Source organism: Thamnophis sirtalis, unplaced genomic scaffold, assembly GCF_051295495.1.
Source record: "Thamnophis sirtalis isolate CommonGarterSnake01/CBP01778 unplaced genomic scaffold, rThaSir2_p1.2 scaffold_13, whole genome shotgun sequence".
NCBI classification, from domain to species: domain Eukaryota; kingdom Metazoa; phylum Chordata; class Lepidosauria; order Squamata; family Natricidae; genus Thamnophis; species Thamnophis sirtalis.
The window spans coordinates 30,715,504-30,734,421 of NW_028261393.1; the positions used below are offsets into that span (position 1 = coordinate 30,715,504).

The window sequence follows — 18,918 nt, forward strand, 5'->3', positions numbered from 1 at the left end:
GTTATTCCGGCTGGCAGCCTTATCAGGGTTTGTTCTTTGGCTTTTGAAGGAGAGAGTGTGGACCCAGGACTGGCCGGCCTCTTGGGTCGCCATGGACCACGTTCCAAGCAGCCCTTCGTGGTGACCTTTTTCCAGGAGAGTGAAAACCAGGTCAGACTCCCCCGAGCGGCCAAGCAGGCAAAACGACGACTGCAGCACAGGAAGAGCTACAGCTTCCCGCACTCCAACAGGCTCCCAGGGGTTTTTGGTAAGAAGCAGAAAGACGGAAGATGCTTGGCTGACCAAGCTACCCAGGGGGAATCACAGGGTCTGGTCAAAAATGTCAAAATGGCGATTCCACAATCAAAGCTCCAGCTGTTTTTCCCGTACAGCACCTTTAGATACAGGTGGGGCCTCAATCACACCACTGTAGTGCCCTCTTGATGTTTCCACCCTCACTCTGGATGCCCTGGAGCTGCGTCTGCCCACCAAGGGGCAGCTCAGGGTTTAAGAAGCAATTGGAAACCTCACAGCCTCCTTCGTGCTGATCAAGTCTGAATGGAGATACAGAAGGAGCCTCTTCAGCCTGCAGCTTCGTAGCCTTCTTTGGCTGTGCTGCCTAATGGAAATTCAGCCGCACACTTGCCAGGCTTCAGCAGAATTTGCTTGGCTCTCAAATATACCCCAAACACCTGGAAGAAATGCACCTGTCAACTTCCCCAATCTTGAAGAAAGTTGAGAGCAGCCGTTTTCCTGGCATGCAGTTGGGCCAAGCTATGGCTGCTAGCAGTTTTCACCTGACGGCCTGGGCTGGCCTGGGCTCAAATTCCCAGCACTGCCAGCCCAGCCCCCACCCAGCCCTCTTGGCCCACCTGGGAGTCTGAAAGGTTAACAAAATCTACTTGCAGAACCAATCCCTGCATCCAGAGGCGTCTTTGAATCTGTTCCTTCTCTGGCCCAGGGAAGGTTGCCCCCTGGAGGCCAGAGTGCCTCGGCCTGGCTGACAGAAAAGCAGCCATGGGGAGGGATGGAACCATGCTTGGCACCAAGCCTTTGCCTGACTTTACCTCCCAGAGTTGCGGCTAAGAATTGGCAGGGAAAGCCTGTGGGCGCCCCCCTGTGGGGCAGGACAGCTGGAAGCTGCCTTCCCCCTCCCAGTATCAAAAGGCTGGAGATCCCACCTTAATAGAAACTCCATAATAGAAACACCCATCTCTCTTTTTCCTTCCTTAGATGATGTGTATGTTTCTGAACATAGCCAGGTCTGCAGAAGGCATGAACTGAATGTCAAGTTTCAAGATTTTGATTGGCTGGTAACCATTTTTAACTCTCTTCTTCATGACTGTGGGTTCAGGTACCTCTGCCCGTCCTCCCCCCGCCTTTTGCCCCTGTAGCCCAGGGGCTCTGGTCTGGCTCATGCCAAGCAAGGATGCTGAGGCCATAAAGTGCTTCAGAGAAATAAATCCAGGCTCTTGTTCCGCAGTCAAGGAGGAAAGTCCCTCTTGCAACTCTGCTTGGTCTGCTCAGCTTGACCTTTTGGAAGTGAAAACAAAGTGTTAACTTCATCCCCTCCCCCCAAGTATAGAACATAGAGCATAGAATAGAGTTGGAAGGTAGCTTGGAGGTCTTCTAATCCAACCCTTGCTCAAGGGGGAGACCCTGTACTATTCCAGACAAATAGCTGTCCAATCTCTTCTTGAAAACCACCCACAACTTCTAGCTCTGGTATTTGTGGTATCAGATGATTCAGGAAATTGCCAAACTACCTGCCAGTGGGAGTGGAGGAACTTACCTTTGTCCTCGTCCTCCCCCAGGACTGGGTGATTGCCCCCCAGAGTTACCCCGCATTCTACTGTGATGGAGAGTGTGTGTTTCCCCTGAATTCCTCCATGAACGCCACCAACCATGCCATCGTCCAGTCGCTGGTCAGTATCTCTTGCGGGAGGCAGCAGGTGGGTGGATGGGCAGCAATTTATTGTACTATTTTATTTTTTGTTGGATTTATTTCTGGCCTCTCCTCTAGGAGCTCTAAGGGGCACACAAGGCACTTCCGGTTCACTGACAAATGCGCGCTTGACAAAAGCGTGCCGACAAAACCGCTGGGAAAAAACTGCGAGTTCAAAATCATGTTGACAAATGAGCGCGGGAGCGCGCCGACAACAGCGCGCCGACAGAAGCGCGCTCTAAACCTAACCCTAACCCTAACCCTTACCCTAACCCTTACCTTAACCGTAATCGCGCTTCTGTCGGTGCTCTTTTGTCGACGTGCCTTTGTGGGCGTGCTGTCGACGTCGCGTTTTTATCGCCACGGTTTTGTCGGGCGTGCTGTTGTCGGACGTACATTTGTCGGGTCACGGGCACTTCCTCCCCCCGTTTTCCCCACAACACCCCTCTTCTGGAATACACTGAGCTGGGAAGGAGTGCCTGGCCCCAAATACACGTGGGGAGCTCCAGCACCTTCTCCCCTCAACTGTGCTGGCTCTTCCCCAGAGAACGGCAGGACTGAAGGATGGAGGGCTAGATTCCTGGTGTCCCCACCCAAGCCCTTATTGGTGAAAGAGCAGCAGCAACCCTCTTCCCCTTCACTAAGATCACCTTGCAACTGAGTCTTGCTGGAAAAAGGGCAGCAGGAGTTCAGTTGCTCTTCTTTGGGATCAGGGGTGTGCACACAAAGGGCCTCTCCCTGTGGAGAAGGATGGGTTTTGCCCCTTCTTGGGTCTCTCCAAGACAGAAAGGGGGCTCTCCAATAGTCTAGGTCAGTGGTTCCCAAACTTGGCAACTTTAAGACTTGTGGACTTCAACTCCCAGAATTCTCCAGCTAGCTCTTCTGGCTGGAGAACTCTGGGAGTTGAAGTCCACAAGTCTTAAAGTTGCCAAGTTTGGGAACCACTGGTCTAGGTGAATAACATTTCCTCCAGATCCGAAGGAAAAAAGCTCTATGGCCGAGGTTGGTCTCGAGTGCGCTGGCATGAGGTTGGGAGAGCCTTGCCTGCTAAGAACAAAGTGGGCCTTTCTCCAGCGGAGCTCACCAAAGGAGCAAGTCACGTGTCAGAGCTGATCTCCTTCTGCACATGAGCTCAGTAAGAAAAGACTAGAAGCAATCCTCCTCTTCCTCCTCTCCTCTCCTCCTCCCCCCTTCTCTCCTCCTCCCCCTCCTCCTCCCCCCTCCTTTCCTCCACCTCTTCTCCTCCTCCTCCCATCCTCCACCTCTTCTCCTCCTTGCCTCCTCCCCTCCTCCCCTCCCCTCCTCCTTCTCTCCTCCACCTCTTCTCCTCCTCCCCTCCTCCTCTCCTCCACTACTTCTCCTCTTCCTCTCCTCTTCCTCTCCTCCATCTGCTCTCCCCCTCTCCTCCCCCTCTTCTCCTCTTCTTCCTCTCCTCCACCTCTCCTCTCCACCTCCTCTCCTCCACCACCTCCGCCTCTCCTCCTCCTCCCTCCTCTCCTCCTCCTCCTGCTCCTCTACCTCCTCTCCTCCACCTCCTCCTCTCCTCCTCCTCTTCTCCACCACGTCTCCTCCTCCTCCCGTCCTCCCCTCCCCTCCCCCTCTCCTCCACCACTTCTCCTCCTCCTCTCCTCCACCTCTTCTCCTCCTCTCCTCCTCCCCTCCCCTCCTCCTCCTCTCCTCCACCCCCTCTTCCTCCTCTCCTCCCCATCCTCTCCTCCTCCTCCCTCTCCTCCTCTCATCCACTTCTCCTCCTCCTCCCCTCCTCCACCACTTCTCCTCCTCTCCTCCACCTCTTCTCTTCCTCTCCTCCTTCTCCTCTCCTCCACCTCCCCTCCTCCTCCTCGCCTCCACCACTTCTCCTCCTCCTCTCCTCCAGCTCCTCTCCTCCTCCTCTCCTCCTCCTTCCCCCTCCTCCTCTTATCCACCACTTCTCCTCCTCCCCTCTTCCTCCCGTCCTCCCCTCCCGTCCTCCCCTCCCGTCCTCCTCTCCTCCACTACTTCTCCTCCTCCTCTCCTGCACCTTTTCTCCTCCTTCTCCCCTCCTCCTTCTCTCCTCAACCTCTCCTCCTCCAACCCCTCCTCCTCTCCTCCCCCTCTTCTCTTCCTCTCCTCCTTCTCCTCTCCTCCACCTCCCCTCCTCCTCCTCTCCTCCTCCACTTCTCCTCCTCCTCTCCTCCACCTCTCTTCCACCTCCTCTCCTCCTCCTCTCCTCCTCCTCCTCTCTACCTCCACCATCTCCTCCTTCTCCTCCCTCATCCTCCTCTCCCTCACCTCTTCTCCTCATCCTCTTCCTCTCCTCCACCTCCGCCTCCCACCCCCAAAGCCCCCAGCAGTTGGACTGTCATATGCAGGATGAGGAAGAAGGGACAGTAACTGCAGCTCCACACCCTGCACCTAGGTTATTATTTTAGGTGGGACCCCTTGGTTTACTCTGAGCCTCTCCTGGGGACCACTGGCTCTTAGCTGCTGACCCTGGGGGAAGTGGGTGTTGGTCGAGAAAGCTGCCACAGCTGAATCATCCCCACTTTTTAAGAGGATTGTGGACACAACATATGGCAACAACTTCTGATTGCCTCCATCTCAATGAGGGCTGGCGAGAGGAAAGTTGCAGGTGGCAACCTGGTTGCTTTCTTGTCTGGGTGCATGCACACAGCCCACCCAGTTTTAGCAAGAACTGTGCCCCCTGTGCCCTTAGGTGGTCCACCCAGTGCCATTGGCCATGTGGGAGAGGTCCTCCTCCTCCTGCCACGGATGAGATCAGGAAGCACGTGGGACTCTGAAGGCAGCAGCTGTGCCTTCCAACATAAATGGCAGCCTCAACGTTTGGGGAATACATATTTTTGCCAGTGCTGACAAATGGCCAACTGATGGAAACCACTGCATTTCCTCCTGGGAACCAATGTTTCTTTAAAGCATTTCCACTTCCTTGTGGAGAGTGGCCAGGGGGAATGGATGCATGGGGGGTTTGTCTTGGCGAGGGCTGCAGGCCAGATGCTCAGCCCGGCAGAAGGAGGCTTTGCCTGCTCCAGTGACCGTCTTCCTTCCCTTGTAGGTCCACCTGATGAAGCCTGAAGCTGTTCCCAGGGCCTGCTGTGCCCCCACGAAGCTCAGTGCCATCTTTGTTCTCTTTTATGACAGCAACAACAACGTTATCCTCAGGAAAAAGCGGAATATGGTGGTGAAGTCCTGTGGCTGCCACTAATGCTGTGCCCAACCCAGGCCCTTTCTGGGGAGGCAGGCCCTTGACACGGATGGGGGCGCACGGTTACTACCTGCTTCTAAGCGGAAGAGCATCTGCCTGCCCCATGGACTGGGACGAAGGAGTGCCAGCCTCAGACCTGAGGACAACACAGGGCCCTGCCATGGACTCCCGCTGCCAGGAGAGGTTCTGCTTCTTAACCACACAAACAGAGAAACAGTTTTGCCAAGGAAATGGAAAGACAGATGAACAGGCTGCAAACATTGTTTAGCTTGCATTTTGGAGTGACCTCTTCCACCCCCTCCCTGATCCTGCACCACAAATTACATTAAACCAAACACATCAAATAGATTTATTTTGTGCAAATGCAGGCTGCAGTTTATCAAATAGCCCTAATTCTGCAACAAGCAAGAGGAGTGGTTGCTTGCAGGGAACCCCAGATGTGGGCAGCTCTCTGCAGCTGGCAAGCCTTCCTGGTCCCAAGAGCATCATTTCCAGGGCCCAAGCAGAACTGTAGCCAGGTGCTTCCTTGGCAGCCCCTTTCCAACTTTGCTCTCACATGGCTGCAATCCAGAGACAGCCCTGCCACAGGTGCCCAGAGACTTTAGCATAAACCAAGATTGGCATCTTGTGGCATTCCTCCTGAAGTAACTGCTTCCAGAGGCTCCATTGTCAATGGGGCAAGTTGTTCAGAACCCCCCCCCCCCCAGCCTTCCAGTTCAACCTTGATTAACTGGGGAGGAGAGAGCAGCTGAGTGACTGGGCCAGGGGGGAAAACAGTTTAACCTGCTTATAAATGCAAAGTTACCTAATTTCACATTTTGCAATCATACTCAAACGGAAGCACATTGATCATTAGAAATTTATACCTCTCCAAATTTTGCCTTGCAATGCTAAAAGGAAATCTCTATAATAAATGTATAGAAGTTGGGTATGTAATACATTAGCTAAGAAGAATTGCTTATAGATGGGGCTTCCGGTTAGACATCACGGTGAAGTCAGCATAGGGGAGTGTTACTTTGTACCCTCCACGCCAAATTCTCTTTGTCCCCACCTCCCAGGGGAATAAAGTCACTCTGTAGTAGTGACATACAAAGGAGATACTCCCTGTAGGCTGCAGAAAGTGGTGGCTCTCTTGCTTGACATAGGGTTTCCTCTTTACCGAAGACAAGGCAGCCAAAATGGCTACCATGAAGTTGGGGCAACCAAAGAAACAAAGATTGTGCAGGAGCGGGGAGAATACACAGTGAGTGGAACTGGGTGGGGTGATTTTTAAACTTTAACAAGGATTTGACGCTAAAATAAAATAAATCCGGAAGAAGGGACTCTCTGGAATGTTTGAAAACGGCGACCAAAGAGTGTTAGAGTAAAATTATATCCAAATAGGAAGAATCCAGGAAGAATTACAAAATACAGGAAGATTGGATATATAATTTTTATTGGCATGACTTTAAATAGGCATTTTAAAATGCTAGATATTTGACTGTTATTTAAACAATTGGAAAAAAAATTGAATTAATCTGGAAATAATTAACTGGAATTAATTGTATTTTAAACGGATGGCGCCATCTACTGGTGAATGCTTACTCCTAGAATAACAAAATGAAAATTTTTGATAAGAATGTACATTTGGAGGTATTATTTATTGCTATATATTTTTGTAATGTATGGCTTTAGAGGATTAACCTTGGAAACCTGGAGGATATCTAAGGGAATTACTTTTGAAGATTGGAATTAAGTATTAATTTAAAGAGTGGACTTAACCTCCTACAAGACAGACAAACACAACAACAAACTCCACAGACTAGAAAAACAACAGAAGCCCAACCCCTCTCCACAGCAACTCATGAAACAAACAGAATCCTCACTACAGCTGAAACCAATGTCCTTTCCAGAGGATTCAACTTTGCAGTCGCCCCTAAACACATCGCCACTGAAGAAATCATATGTGAAGTTGAAGCTACACTCACCAAAATCAACCGAGATTAAGCCAATAAAATCAGACTTGCAGTCTCCAACATCCTTTGCTCCAGTAATCTACCCAGAAGCAACTTACAACAACAAGAAGAAAAAGCACTCACCAACCTGAGGAAAGACAACAACATAATCATTCTCCCAGCAGACAAAGGTAACCCCACAGTGGTGATGAACACATCTGACTACCAAGCCAAACTATCCAACCTACTCCTGGACAAACATCTAAACACAGACCCCATCACCTACCTGGAAAAAAACACCAAATCCAAAATAAAAGCCTCTCCCATCAGTGAAGAGATCCAGCAAAGAATCATCCCCAGAGAGAAATCTTCCAGATGCCCCAAACTCTATGGCCTCCCCAAGATACACAAAGAAGGAACACCACTCAGACCCATAGTCAGCTCCATAGGCTCACCTCTACAGAATCTTGCCAAATTCCTCGTCAAACAACTCCAACCCTACGCAAAATCCATCACCTCACACTACAAAACTCACTCCACTTCATAGAAACAATAAAGGAACAAAATCTACAACCCAGCGACCTACTTGTGAGCTTCAATGTCATATCTCTCTTCACCCAAGTGCCTATAAAAGAAGCCTTGACAACTATCCAGAACAAACACAACCTCCCTAAACACATCCTGGACCTGACCAACCACTGTCTAACCAACACATACTTCATCCATAATGGACAAAGATACAAACAAATAGAAGGAGCACCCATGGGATCACCCCTCTCACCCGTCATCGCAAACTTATACATGGAACATTTTTAAACTAACGCCATAGATAAATCTGAACACAAACCCAAATTCTGGCTTAAATAGGTTGATGACACTTTTGTGATTTGGCCACACGGGAAAGAAAAACTGGACAACTTCCTCACACATCTCAACAGCCAACACCCCAAAATACAATTCAGTGTGGAAATAGAAGCAAACAGCCAACTTCCTTTTCTGGAAGTCCTAATCTACAAAAAACCCAATGGCTCCCTAGGACAACCATCTACCAGAAAAAAACACACACCAATCGCTACTTAAATGCACCATCACCACCCTGCACAGATCAACTCTGTAGCCAAGACGCTCATCTCCAGAACCAAACCCCTAGCTGACAAATACCACCTGAAATCTGAATTACACACTCTCACAAACGTATTAATCTCCAATGGATTCCAAAGAAAAACAATTACCAACCTAATCCAAAGGGAGACTCCCCCAAAAACCGAGACACAGAACAGGAAAACGGCATCGCTCTCCTCCCTTACATCAAAGGCACCACAGATAAAATCAGCAAAATTATCCACAAACACAATATCACGACAGCCTTCAACACTGACCAAAAAATAGCCAACATCTTAAGAAACCCCAAAGACAAAATCCAGCTAGAAAACCAAGGAATCTGTGAAATACCATGCAAAATCTGCCCTGCAACATACATAGGACAAATGAACAGGAGAATAAATGCACGCATTGCAGAACACAAGAACGCAGTAAGAAAAAAAGAAAAAACTTCCTCCCTTTTCCAGCACCTTAAAGCTACAGGTCATGAAATTAATTTTGAAGGAACCAGGTTAATCTCCAAAACTGAACACTTCAACAAGAGAATAATTATGGAAGCTATTGAAATGAGAAACCCCCCCACAACATGAATAAACGTGATGATACCTCTTGCCTACCAGACATCTGGAAACCATCCCTAGTCAACAAATGAGCCCCACCCACCACCCAGGCTGTTACAACACAAAACAACAACGGACACACAGCCAGCATCAATCAGCAACAATCTACCAATCATGATACAACCACACAACTTACTGAAACAAAGCCAGCACTCCACACACACACACACACACACACCAAGATTTATAGAAAGACGGCAGCTCCGACCATGCTTTAAGCCCAAAACCCAGCCTGAGGATAGCGAGTGAGACCTCGCTGAAACATTGCTAAGACAATCTTACATGAGAAAAGACCGGGTAACAAAGTTGGATGAAACAAAATTAGGAGAATTTAGATTAGGACAGTGATGGCTAACAGTTACAAAGTGCCAAAGCTGTGCATGTGTGCGCTCTATCGTGTGTGTGCGTGCCCACCCACTTGCTCATGCATGAGCAACCCCCACCTGCACATGTGCGAGTGACCACCACCACAATGCATGCATGACCGACCACCATGCAAGGGGGGAATTTTCACCATCCCCAGGCTCCAGGGGCTTTCCAGTTTGCCCATTGACCCGTTTTTTGCCCTCCCCAGGCTTCAAGAAAGCCTCCAGAGCCTTGAGTGGGAGAAAAACGGCCCAACGGGCGTTCCCGAACTTTTTTTGGGCCATTGGGCCTGTTTTTCGCCCTCTCTAGGCTCTGGAGGCTTTCCTGAAGCCTGGGGAGAGCAAAAACGGCCTTCCCCACCCCTCCAGAAGGCTGAAAATCAGCTGGCCAGCATGTGAATGCTGAAAGCTGCCGTCGCAGCAAATATAGTTCTGCATGCCACTTGTGGCCCGCGTGACAAAGGTTCACCATCATGGGATTAGGAGATAGAAAAATGGAACTGAATAAACAGAAAGCGATCTTTGGGGAAAAGATAGAGGATTTGGCAGACCCAGGAGAGAATTGGCAGCAAAAAACAGTAGAGTTGAAAACAATGGTTGAATAGACTATGAAAGATATAGATGAGGACTTAAGGGAGGAATATGGAAGGTAGGTTAAAAAGGGAAGAAGTGTAACTCCTAAGAGGGTGAGAGATGATGGAAGGATTAGCTGTATTAAAAATTAGAAAATAATTGCTTATAGATGATGTACATTAAATCAGATTAGAAATGAATATGTAAATGAGAAATATGCACAAATTGTAGCACAAACTTTTAAAGAAAATTGATGCTATTGAGTTTGGAAGGGAGGAATTTACAAATGGAAAGAGGAAATGAAGCAATTGAAATAAATATTCGTTGTAGCATTGCTGCCCCTGAGAAATTTGTTTTGCTACTCCAAATGAAGGAGCAGTCATTGGCAACGCAGAGAGTGGCATGTTACACAAACCAATCTTGACATGTTTCTGTAGCAGGGCTCAATGTGTTTTATGCTGACCATGAAAAGTCCCAATATTTTGTGTGGGTGGATGAAGGACTCCCCACTGCTTGTTTTAAGATGATAAAACTAAAATCATCATATTTTTTAAAATTAAACTTCCATTTGAATATGACAGTCTACAGAACTATTAGTTGCATAATACATAATTCTAAGTTTTAACATCTTAAAATCCCTCATGGCCTATTGGCACATATGTGCTTTGCCAGATGCAAAACAGACTACACTGCAGCATACTGATACGTAAAACCTGCCCAGGAAAAATGGAGCAGAATAGCCATTCCCCTTAAAAATGGCTTTTAGTAATTGCCTTGCTCATTTTTAGTTGTTCACAAATCCACTGCTTGATTGTCTTTCCCAGGATTTTTCCAGGTATGGATGTCAAGCTGATTGATCTGCTGTTTCCTGGATCTACATTTTCCCCCTTCCTGAAAATTGGGATCACATCAGCTCTTTTCCAGTCCTTTGGCACTTCCTTTGGGTTCTGAAAGATAATTTCAGTGATTCTCAGATCACATCTGCCAGCTCCTTCTTAACCCTGGGATTTAAACCACCTGGACCTGGCAGTTTGAACTCGTCTAAAGTGGCTAGGTGTTCTTTGACTAATTTCTTACCTATTTGGACCTGAAAATTCCTTCTTCTGTCTCCCTCTATGCTGCTTCTGATTGGTTGGTCTGTTTTTCCTTTTGTGTAAAGACAGATGCTAAGAAGGAATTAGGCAGTTTCTATTCCTCCCTGCTGCCTGACCTTTTTATTTTTGCTATCTTCTTGCATTAGTGCAGGGGTGTCAAGCTCAAGGCCTGGGGGTTGGATTCGGCCTGCAGGGTGCTTAGACCTGGCTTTCCAGGCTGCCCTGGAAACAGTGAAGGACCAGCCCGCAGAGACTCTGCTAAGAAGGAGCTCTGTTTTTGCTGGCACAGGGTTGTGAGGCCATTGCAGGCAAAAATAGAGCCCATTTTCAGTGGCATAGCTCTCAGGCCACCACTGGCACCCCCGACACAAGTGACATTGAGCTGACCATGCCCATCCTGGCCAACCCACCCCAGGCCCCCACCCCGGAGGTCAAACACAACCCTGATGTGGCCCTCAATGAAATTGAGTTTGAGACTTCCGATTGTCACCAAAGCTGAAAATCTGTGGAGATCTGAAAACATCCATGGTAATCAGCTGTTTTCTGCCGCCCATGAGGCTCGCTGGAGCCAAATGTCACCTCAAAGGGGTGACTAAGCTGGAAAGGCACCCATTGATTGCAAGGGAACAGCAGTCCGCTTAGCTGGATCTGGAGATACTTTCTGTACAGGCAGGGAAGAAGCCAGCCATTAATGGCCGAACCGAAGCTCCAGCAATCGGAAAAGGAGAGGAGGAAAGAGAGAGAGAGGGAATTGCCATTCTGTCTCCCTCCAGAGGTTGGTTGAAAGTGTTTTACAGCCAGAGAAAGCTAACTCATCACAAAAGGAGGTATTAACATTATTACAGGCATTACAAGAATCTATGACCCAAAGTCATAATGATATAAAGAAAGATAGGAAAAGTGAGAAACGATACAGGAGAGTTGAAAGAAAAAAATACAGAATATGAATGAAAAACTTGAGAATTTCCAACAAAGGATATTAGAAAATGAACAAAAGATTCATAAAATGGAGGAGAAAACAGAATATATGGAAAAGAAAGTAGATGATTTAAATCAGGAATTGACTCAGGCAAATAAAGAATTAATAATGTTAGAGACAGAAAAGAAAATTATTTAAGGTTTCAAAACAATTAGTTGGGGTTAGGGTTAGGGTTAGGGTTAGGAAGAAAGCAAGGTGGACTTTAAACCAATTGATAATAAAAGATGATGGAAAAAGAAATTGGATTTAAAAAAAAATAGAAAGGAAGAAACCATATTACAGATCGTGTGGGATACTGCCAAAGCAGTCATAAGAGGATTAGTTATCTTATATATGGCACAGAAAAATAAGAAAAGAAAAAGAAACAAAATCAGAAGGCGCTGGAAGTAGAATATAAAGAATTTGAAATAAAATCACAAAAAGAACCACAAAGAATAGACTTAAGAAATAGAATGGAGCTGATTAAACACAAATTAAATCTTATAGGAAAAGCTGAATTGGCACAACAAATAAAAAGAACAAAGCAAAATTTCTTTGAAAATGCTAATAAATTGGGAAGGTGGCTAGCTTATAGATTGAAGAAAGAAAAAAAAGAAAAAATGAATAATAAAACTACAGGATGAGGAAGACACATTACATAGCCAACTTGAAGAGATTAAGTTCATGATTTTTATGAGAGATTATACGAATCTGACAAAATTAAAGAGGAAAGTATACAGTATTTGGAGAAAGCCAATTTACTTAAAATCCCAGAAATGGTAAAGGATAGGCTGGAGGAAAGAATAACAATGATAGAGCTAATGAACGCAATTAAAAAGCAAAAAAAAAAAAAAAAAAAAAAAAAAAACCACAATAAAACTCCTGGACCAGATAGAACTATATAAAAAATTAGAAGACACCTAGAGTCTGTCAGTGCTAGAAGTATACAATGAAGTATATGCAGCTAAAATTCTGAACACATGGAAAGAGGCCTATATTACTCTGATCCCAAAAGAAGATTCGGACCAGAGGTGGGTTCCTACCAGTTCGCACCTATTCGGTAGAACCGGTTCGTCAAATCTACCGAACCGGTTAGAAGAGGTTCCACCAGTGGACCCGGAAAGCAGGCCACACCTACAGAAGAGGTTCCAAAAATTTTTGAAACCCACCACTGATTCGGACATAATCCAAATAAGAAATTATAGATTGATTTCGTTACTAAACCACAGACTATAAATTTTTTGCATCAATAATTGCTGAAAGATTAAAAAGCTTTTTAAATGAATTCATCCATCCAGATCAAAACGGGTTTTTACTTAAGAGACAAATTAGAAACAATGTCAGAATTATTATGGGCATACTAGAATATTATGAAATATATAATGAAAAACAACTAGTGTTAATATTCCTGGACACACAGAAAGTATTCAATAATATAAATTGGCAATTTATGTTGCAACAATTAAATGTTATGGAATTTGGTGGGAAATTTAGAAATATGGTTAAAGCAATTTATACTCAACAGAATGCTAAAGTATTGGTTAATTGAGATGTGACAGAAAGCTTTAGTATACAAAAAGGAACAAGGCAGGGTTGTCCCCTCTCCTTGTTACTATTTATTTTAACATTAGAAATATTAACCAGGAATATAAGACAAGACACAGAGATAAAATAATGGAAATTAGAAGTGAAAAGTATAAGCTCCAAGCTTTTGCTGATGATTTAATATTTATACTGGCCCTAAATTGATAAAAGAAATTGAGGAATATGGAGAAGTGGCAGGGATGCAAATAAATAAAGATAAAACCAAGGTATTAGTCAAAAATCTCACCAACAAACAGAAAAAGGAATTGACAGAGAAAATTGATCTACAGATAGAAAAAAAGGTTACATACCTTTCAACAGCAAGGCATGGGACAATCAAGGCTTTTTATTTTCTTTTTCTTTTGGTTGTATTACTGTTATAGTTATTAGCTTGTATGTTAAGATTTACTGTTGATTTATAATTATTATCCTGACATGGCACTGTCTTTTCAATAAAAACAAATTAACAAATGAAATTGAGCTTGACATCCCTGCATTAGTGGACTGGTCACAGTCCAGCTCATCAGAAGAGGCCAGATTGGGACAGGTTGGTCCACATGAAACCTCCAAGAAGTCCTCTGGAGTTCAGTCTCTGAGTCTGCTAATGACTTGGAAGTTTGAATTCTTACTGTCCACATGGTGTCCTGCCACCAGTGCAAGATGAGCTGTGAGTCAAGAAGCAATTTTAGTCCAAACACAATAAAGGAACTGGAGCTCCAACAATCATCAAGTTTTGATCCCGGAATTTTTGACGGACTGATAGCAACTGAAGTGTCCAGCCTGCCCCAGTTTGCTCTCAGAAAGGAAGACTTGTGACTCCATTCAGTCAAAGGAAAGGACATGTTCCTGTGCAAAATGCAAATCTATTCTTTCCAATCCCCAATCCCTCCCCCCCTGACCAATCCCCCCCCCCCCGGCCAGCCAATCAGATACCAGTATGCCATACCGAGGTGTCAAACTGGTAACATTCCATTCTCAGGGCAAACGGCCTTGAAAATCCTGGTACCAGCTGGTTTGGTGATCCAATCTTCTATCCTCTTCCATTGTCACTTCCCCTCCCCCATTTCCCACCATTAGATACACAGGTGTGGATTACCCTAAATGCCTCCCCCCCTCCCCTCCCTTTGATGGCCGACGATGGAGATTCTGGCATAAAGCCCAAAAAACCTTGACAATAAAAGATTGCCTTAGTTTGTTGTGTGGACCCAATCATTTTGATTCTTAAAACTGGGATTTTAATCCACGCGGTTTCATCAGAGAAGAGCAGATCCAGGGACTTTTGCTTTGCAGCTGCTGCTTTTGGGAACTTCCTCAGCCACTGAGAGCAGAGCAATGCAAAATGTTCAGAAGGCCGAGGGCGAGGCAGGGAGTAGAGTTTCCCATGAAACTTAATAATTCTCCTTCAGTGGCAATGACTCAATCCTGCCAGCATTGCTAGATTCCCCCCCCCCCCCCCAGTAGATCACTGCTTCCCTCCAGATGGGCACCTAAGAGCAGAGCTCTGTAGGATCAGGCTGAACACGGCCCAACATGTTTCATTTCCCATAATTACATGTTCTGTCAAGAAAAAAAATCCTTCCACTCATTTGTCTGAGAAGTTTTGCCAGCCAACTTCTCCAGATGTTATTATTGCATCCTTCCACCAAGATCGCTTTCCAAAATGATGACTGCAGCTGTTCTGCTTATGCCAATGCCAACCTTGCAGGACTTTGTCAGCAAAAGGGAGGGAAACCATCTTGTGACCATTTGTCTGGGAGTTTGTTCTATATCACAAAGGTCCCAACCCCACTAGGAACTTTACTTTTCATGATTAAAAGGTGCTCCAGGTCACACCTAATGCAAAGCTGTAAGCAGATTGGGGGCTTTGGGTGTGACATGAAGTAGCCAAAGAACCTCTGTTATTTAAGCCTTCGTGCACCCAGGACCTTAAGGTCTGTTGAAGCAGAGCCTCATTTCGGAAATATAATCTTTAGTGAGGAAACACATAGCTCCTGTTTTTTTTAATATCCCAAAGTTTTTATTTTTAAACAAACATAGACAAACAAAACATGTAACATAAAATCATCTTCCATTACATACAGTGTGTCGATTGGTTACAAGGTTTTTGTGCATTCTTTCCATAGTCGTCATTTACACTTTGTATAAAGTCAAATATTATCAATCAAATATGTTTATATACATTATTATTATTGTACCTCATTTGTTTGACTATCACTGTTATTTCTTCATTTTAAATGAGATATATGAATATAGGTTCATTTATATTATGACAATTCATTACATCATCTTAGGTATATCCAATAATAAAGTATTTTTATAACATATTCTGTATCATTCTATTATTCTAGTATTAATAGCATTCTCTAATAATTTTTATTTCCATGTTTTTTTTCTAACCACTGATAAAATAAATCCCATATCCTATAAAATTGTATATTTTCTTGTTCTCTAATTTCAAATGTCAATTTACTCATTTCAGCACATTCCATTATTTTGTGAATAACTTCCTCCTGCATTTTCTCATTTTTCCAATTTTTAGCAAATACAATTCTAACTGCTGTTAACACATTTACAATCAAATATTTCAGTTCTCTATTATATGCTTCCAGTATAATTCCCAATAGAAAGATCTCTGGTTTAAGTCTATATGTTTTTGTATCATTTTTTCCAACCATGTGGAAATATCTCTTAGCTTCTATGCAAGTCCACCATATATAACAACATGAACCCGGTATCTGATGACATTTCTAACACTTTTCCGATTTGTTCTTGAACATTCTTGCTATTCTCGTCGGGTATAGATACCACCTATAAAACATCTTATAGAAGTTTTCTTTATATGCTGTTGACATTGTCATTTTATAATTTTTAGACCACAATTTCTGCCAATTCTCTAATTCAATCCCATGTCGAAAAGTTTTCCCCAAGCAATCATAGATTCTTTAACTTGTTCTTCCTCTAGCTTAACCTCTAATAAATATCCATATAATTTTTTAATTAGCTTTTCATCAGTACCTGTTAAAATTGTATCTAACTCAGTCATTTTATCATGGAAACCTTCAATTTTAAGATCTTTATCATATCTAGAATGTATTTGCACATATGAAAACCAATTCATCTTTATACCTTGCTGTTCTAATTCTTGCATAGATTTAAGTTCACTCTTTGCATTCAATATTTCACCATATTTCACTGTTTGTTCCTTTTTGTATGTTATTGGATATGAAAATTCTTCAATAGTTGATAACCAGACTGGAATTTTTAAATAATGTTGCCTTTTAGTCTTCTTTCAATTTAATAGCAAGCCTCACATATATAATGTCTTCTAAAATACCCCTGCGTTTTAGTTCCCTTGTACCATAAGAAAGCATGCCATCCAATAAGAAGTTATTAACTTCTTTTTTTTATTTCCTTTGTCTTAATATATTTTAGACTGTATTTGTTAAAAACCTATACTGTGTACGGGCTCTGGGAAGTCGGGGGGGGGAGGGAGGGGGGTGTTAGGGGGGGAGGGGGGATATATAGTATGTGTTAGATTTGAAAGTAACGCGACTGCACTTGTATACTGTTGCTCTTTAATTTCACTGTAAAAATAGGACAAGCTGAATATATTAATAGATAGTAGAAATATAGATAGTAAATAGATAGTAGAAAGGGAGGAGTAGAGGGATAGAAGAAAGAGGGGTGGAGAGGGTGGGAGAGAGGATGGGAGGGAGGGTGAGAAGGGAGGGAAGGGAGGGAGTGTACTGGGAGAGAGGAGTGGTAGAGGGGGAGGGGAAGTAGGGTAGAGGGGAATGTTGGAGGGAAGATGGAAAGTTGGAGGGGGGAAAGAAAGGGTGTATGGAGGGTCGAAGAGGTACATTGGGTTTCTATTTTGGGGGGTATTGTTGACAAGAGGAATGGGTGTGTTTATTGATTAATGTTATATGGCCCCGGTTATGCACAGTATATATGTGACTGTATGAAATGAAAATGGAAAATAAAAACACATTTACAACAACAACAACAACAACAAAAAAAAAGCATGCCATCCCAACAACAAATCATGTCAGTAATCTAGAATTTCTTAATGTTATCCACTCCTTAACCCACATCAAGCTTGTTGCCTGATAATATAACTCCCAGTTCAGTAGGTCAAATCCTCCTCTTAGTCTAGCATCCTGTAACAATTTTAATTTTATTCTTGCTTTCTTTCCTTGCCAAATATACTTCAGCACTATTTTATTCAAATCATCAAAATCATCTTTTCCTGCACCTAATAACTGCAGCAAGACTGTTGGTGGCGCAATACTGGAAGAAGGAAGACTTGCCTACAATCCAAGAATGGACATTGAAAGTCACAAACTTAGCCGAGATGGCTAAAATATTGGCATATCTTAAAGATCACTCAAATGAGAGATATAAACGAGGCTGGAAAAAATGGATTGACTATATACAAAATAAATACGGGACCAAGAAATTCCAGTTAGCCTATGCTTAAGATCAGAAATGATTTAAACTGTTTAAAGTTAGTTCATTAAGAAGAAGCTAAGGTCAATGCAGAATGTCATTAATTTCTTTATTTCTTTTTTCTCAATAGATTTTAGACTGTGTTAGTTAAAAATCCATACCGTGGACGGGTTCTGGGAAGTCGGGGGGGGGAAGGAGGAGGGGGTTGGGGGGTGGAGGGAGGGAGGGGCATACAAAAAAAATTGTACTTCAATGTTTTAATGATTGACGAATGATGAAATATTTGTGTTTTTTAAAAGAAATAAAAAGTATTCTGTGAAAAAAAATCATCTTTCCCTAATCTAACTGAAATTGTCTGGAACAAATATAAATTCCTGGGTAATATATTCATCTTGATTGTAGATATTCTCCCTATTAGTAATAATTGTAGATTTTCCCATTTTGCCAAATCTGTCGCGGTCTGCTGTTTAAGTTTATGGTAATTGTTCTCTTTAAGTGTACTACATCTTGCTGTCAAATATATCCCCAAGTACTTGACCTTATTCGTGATTTGGATCTTCAAAGTTTCCATCCTTCCGAGGTGGGTAAAATGGGGACCCGGATTGTTGTTGGGGGCAATATGCTGACTCTGTAAACCGCTTAGAGAGGGCTGAAAGCCCTATGAAGCGGTATATAAGTCTAACTGCTATTGCTATTGCTATCCTCTGTTTTTTCTATCAATTTAGGTTCAATTTCTAGTGGATCCTCTAGAAGACCAAGTTATCTGCAAATGCTTGTAATTTATATTCTTCCTTTTTAATTTTCATTCCTTTTATGTCTTTTCCTTCTCTAATGTTTCTATTTAAAACTTCTAGTGTTAAGCTCCTGTTTTGACCACTTACTTCAGCTCAACCAGCATGATGTCACTCATTGAGGTCCTATTTTCAGCTGCGACAGCCTCCTCAGGCTCCATTTTCACTGGCAGAGGACTGCAGGAGGGCCACGCACACAGCTCTATTTTCCCAAGCTCCATTTTCACTGACAAGAAGCACCATGGGTCAGTCCTTCACTGTTTCCAGATCTAAACACCCCACGGGTCAGATCCGACCTGTGGGACTTGAGTTGACACCTCTGT

At 43.9% G+C, this 18,918-nt stretch overlaps 1 protein-coding gene across 1 annotated transcript in view; it reads left to right on the forward strand.

Moving 5' to 3' along the window:
* BMP8A (bone morphogenetic protein 8a) overlaps window positions 1-5,215 on the forward strand; it is a 37,372-nt gene extending 32,157 nt beyond the window's left edge. The window contains exons 4-7 of the mRNA XM_087728286.1: window positions 50-247; window positions 1,213-1,292; window positions 1,794-1,904; window positions 4,977-5,215. Of these exons, the coding sequence (XP_087584412.1) occupies window positions 50-247; window positions 1,213-1,292; window positions 1,794-1,904; window positions 4,977-5,126 (539 nt within the window). The 3' untranslated portion in view covers window positions 5,127-5,215. The remainder of the gene's footprint in view (window positions 1-49; window positions 248-1,212; window positions 1,293-1,793; window positions 1,905-4,976) is intronic.
* The last annotated feature ends 13,703 nt before the right edge of the window (window positions 5,216-18,918 follow it).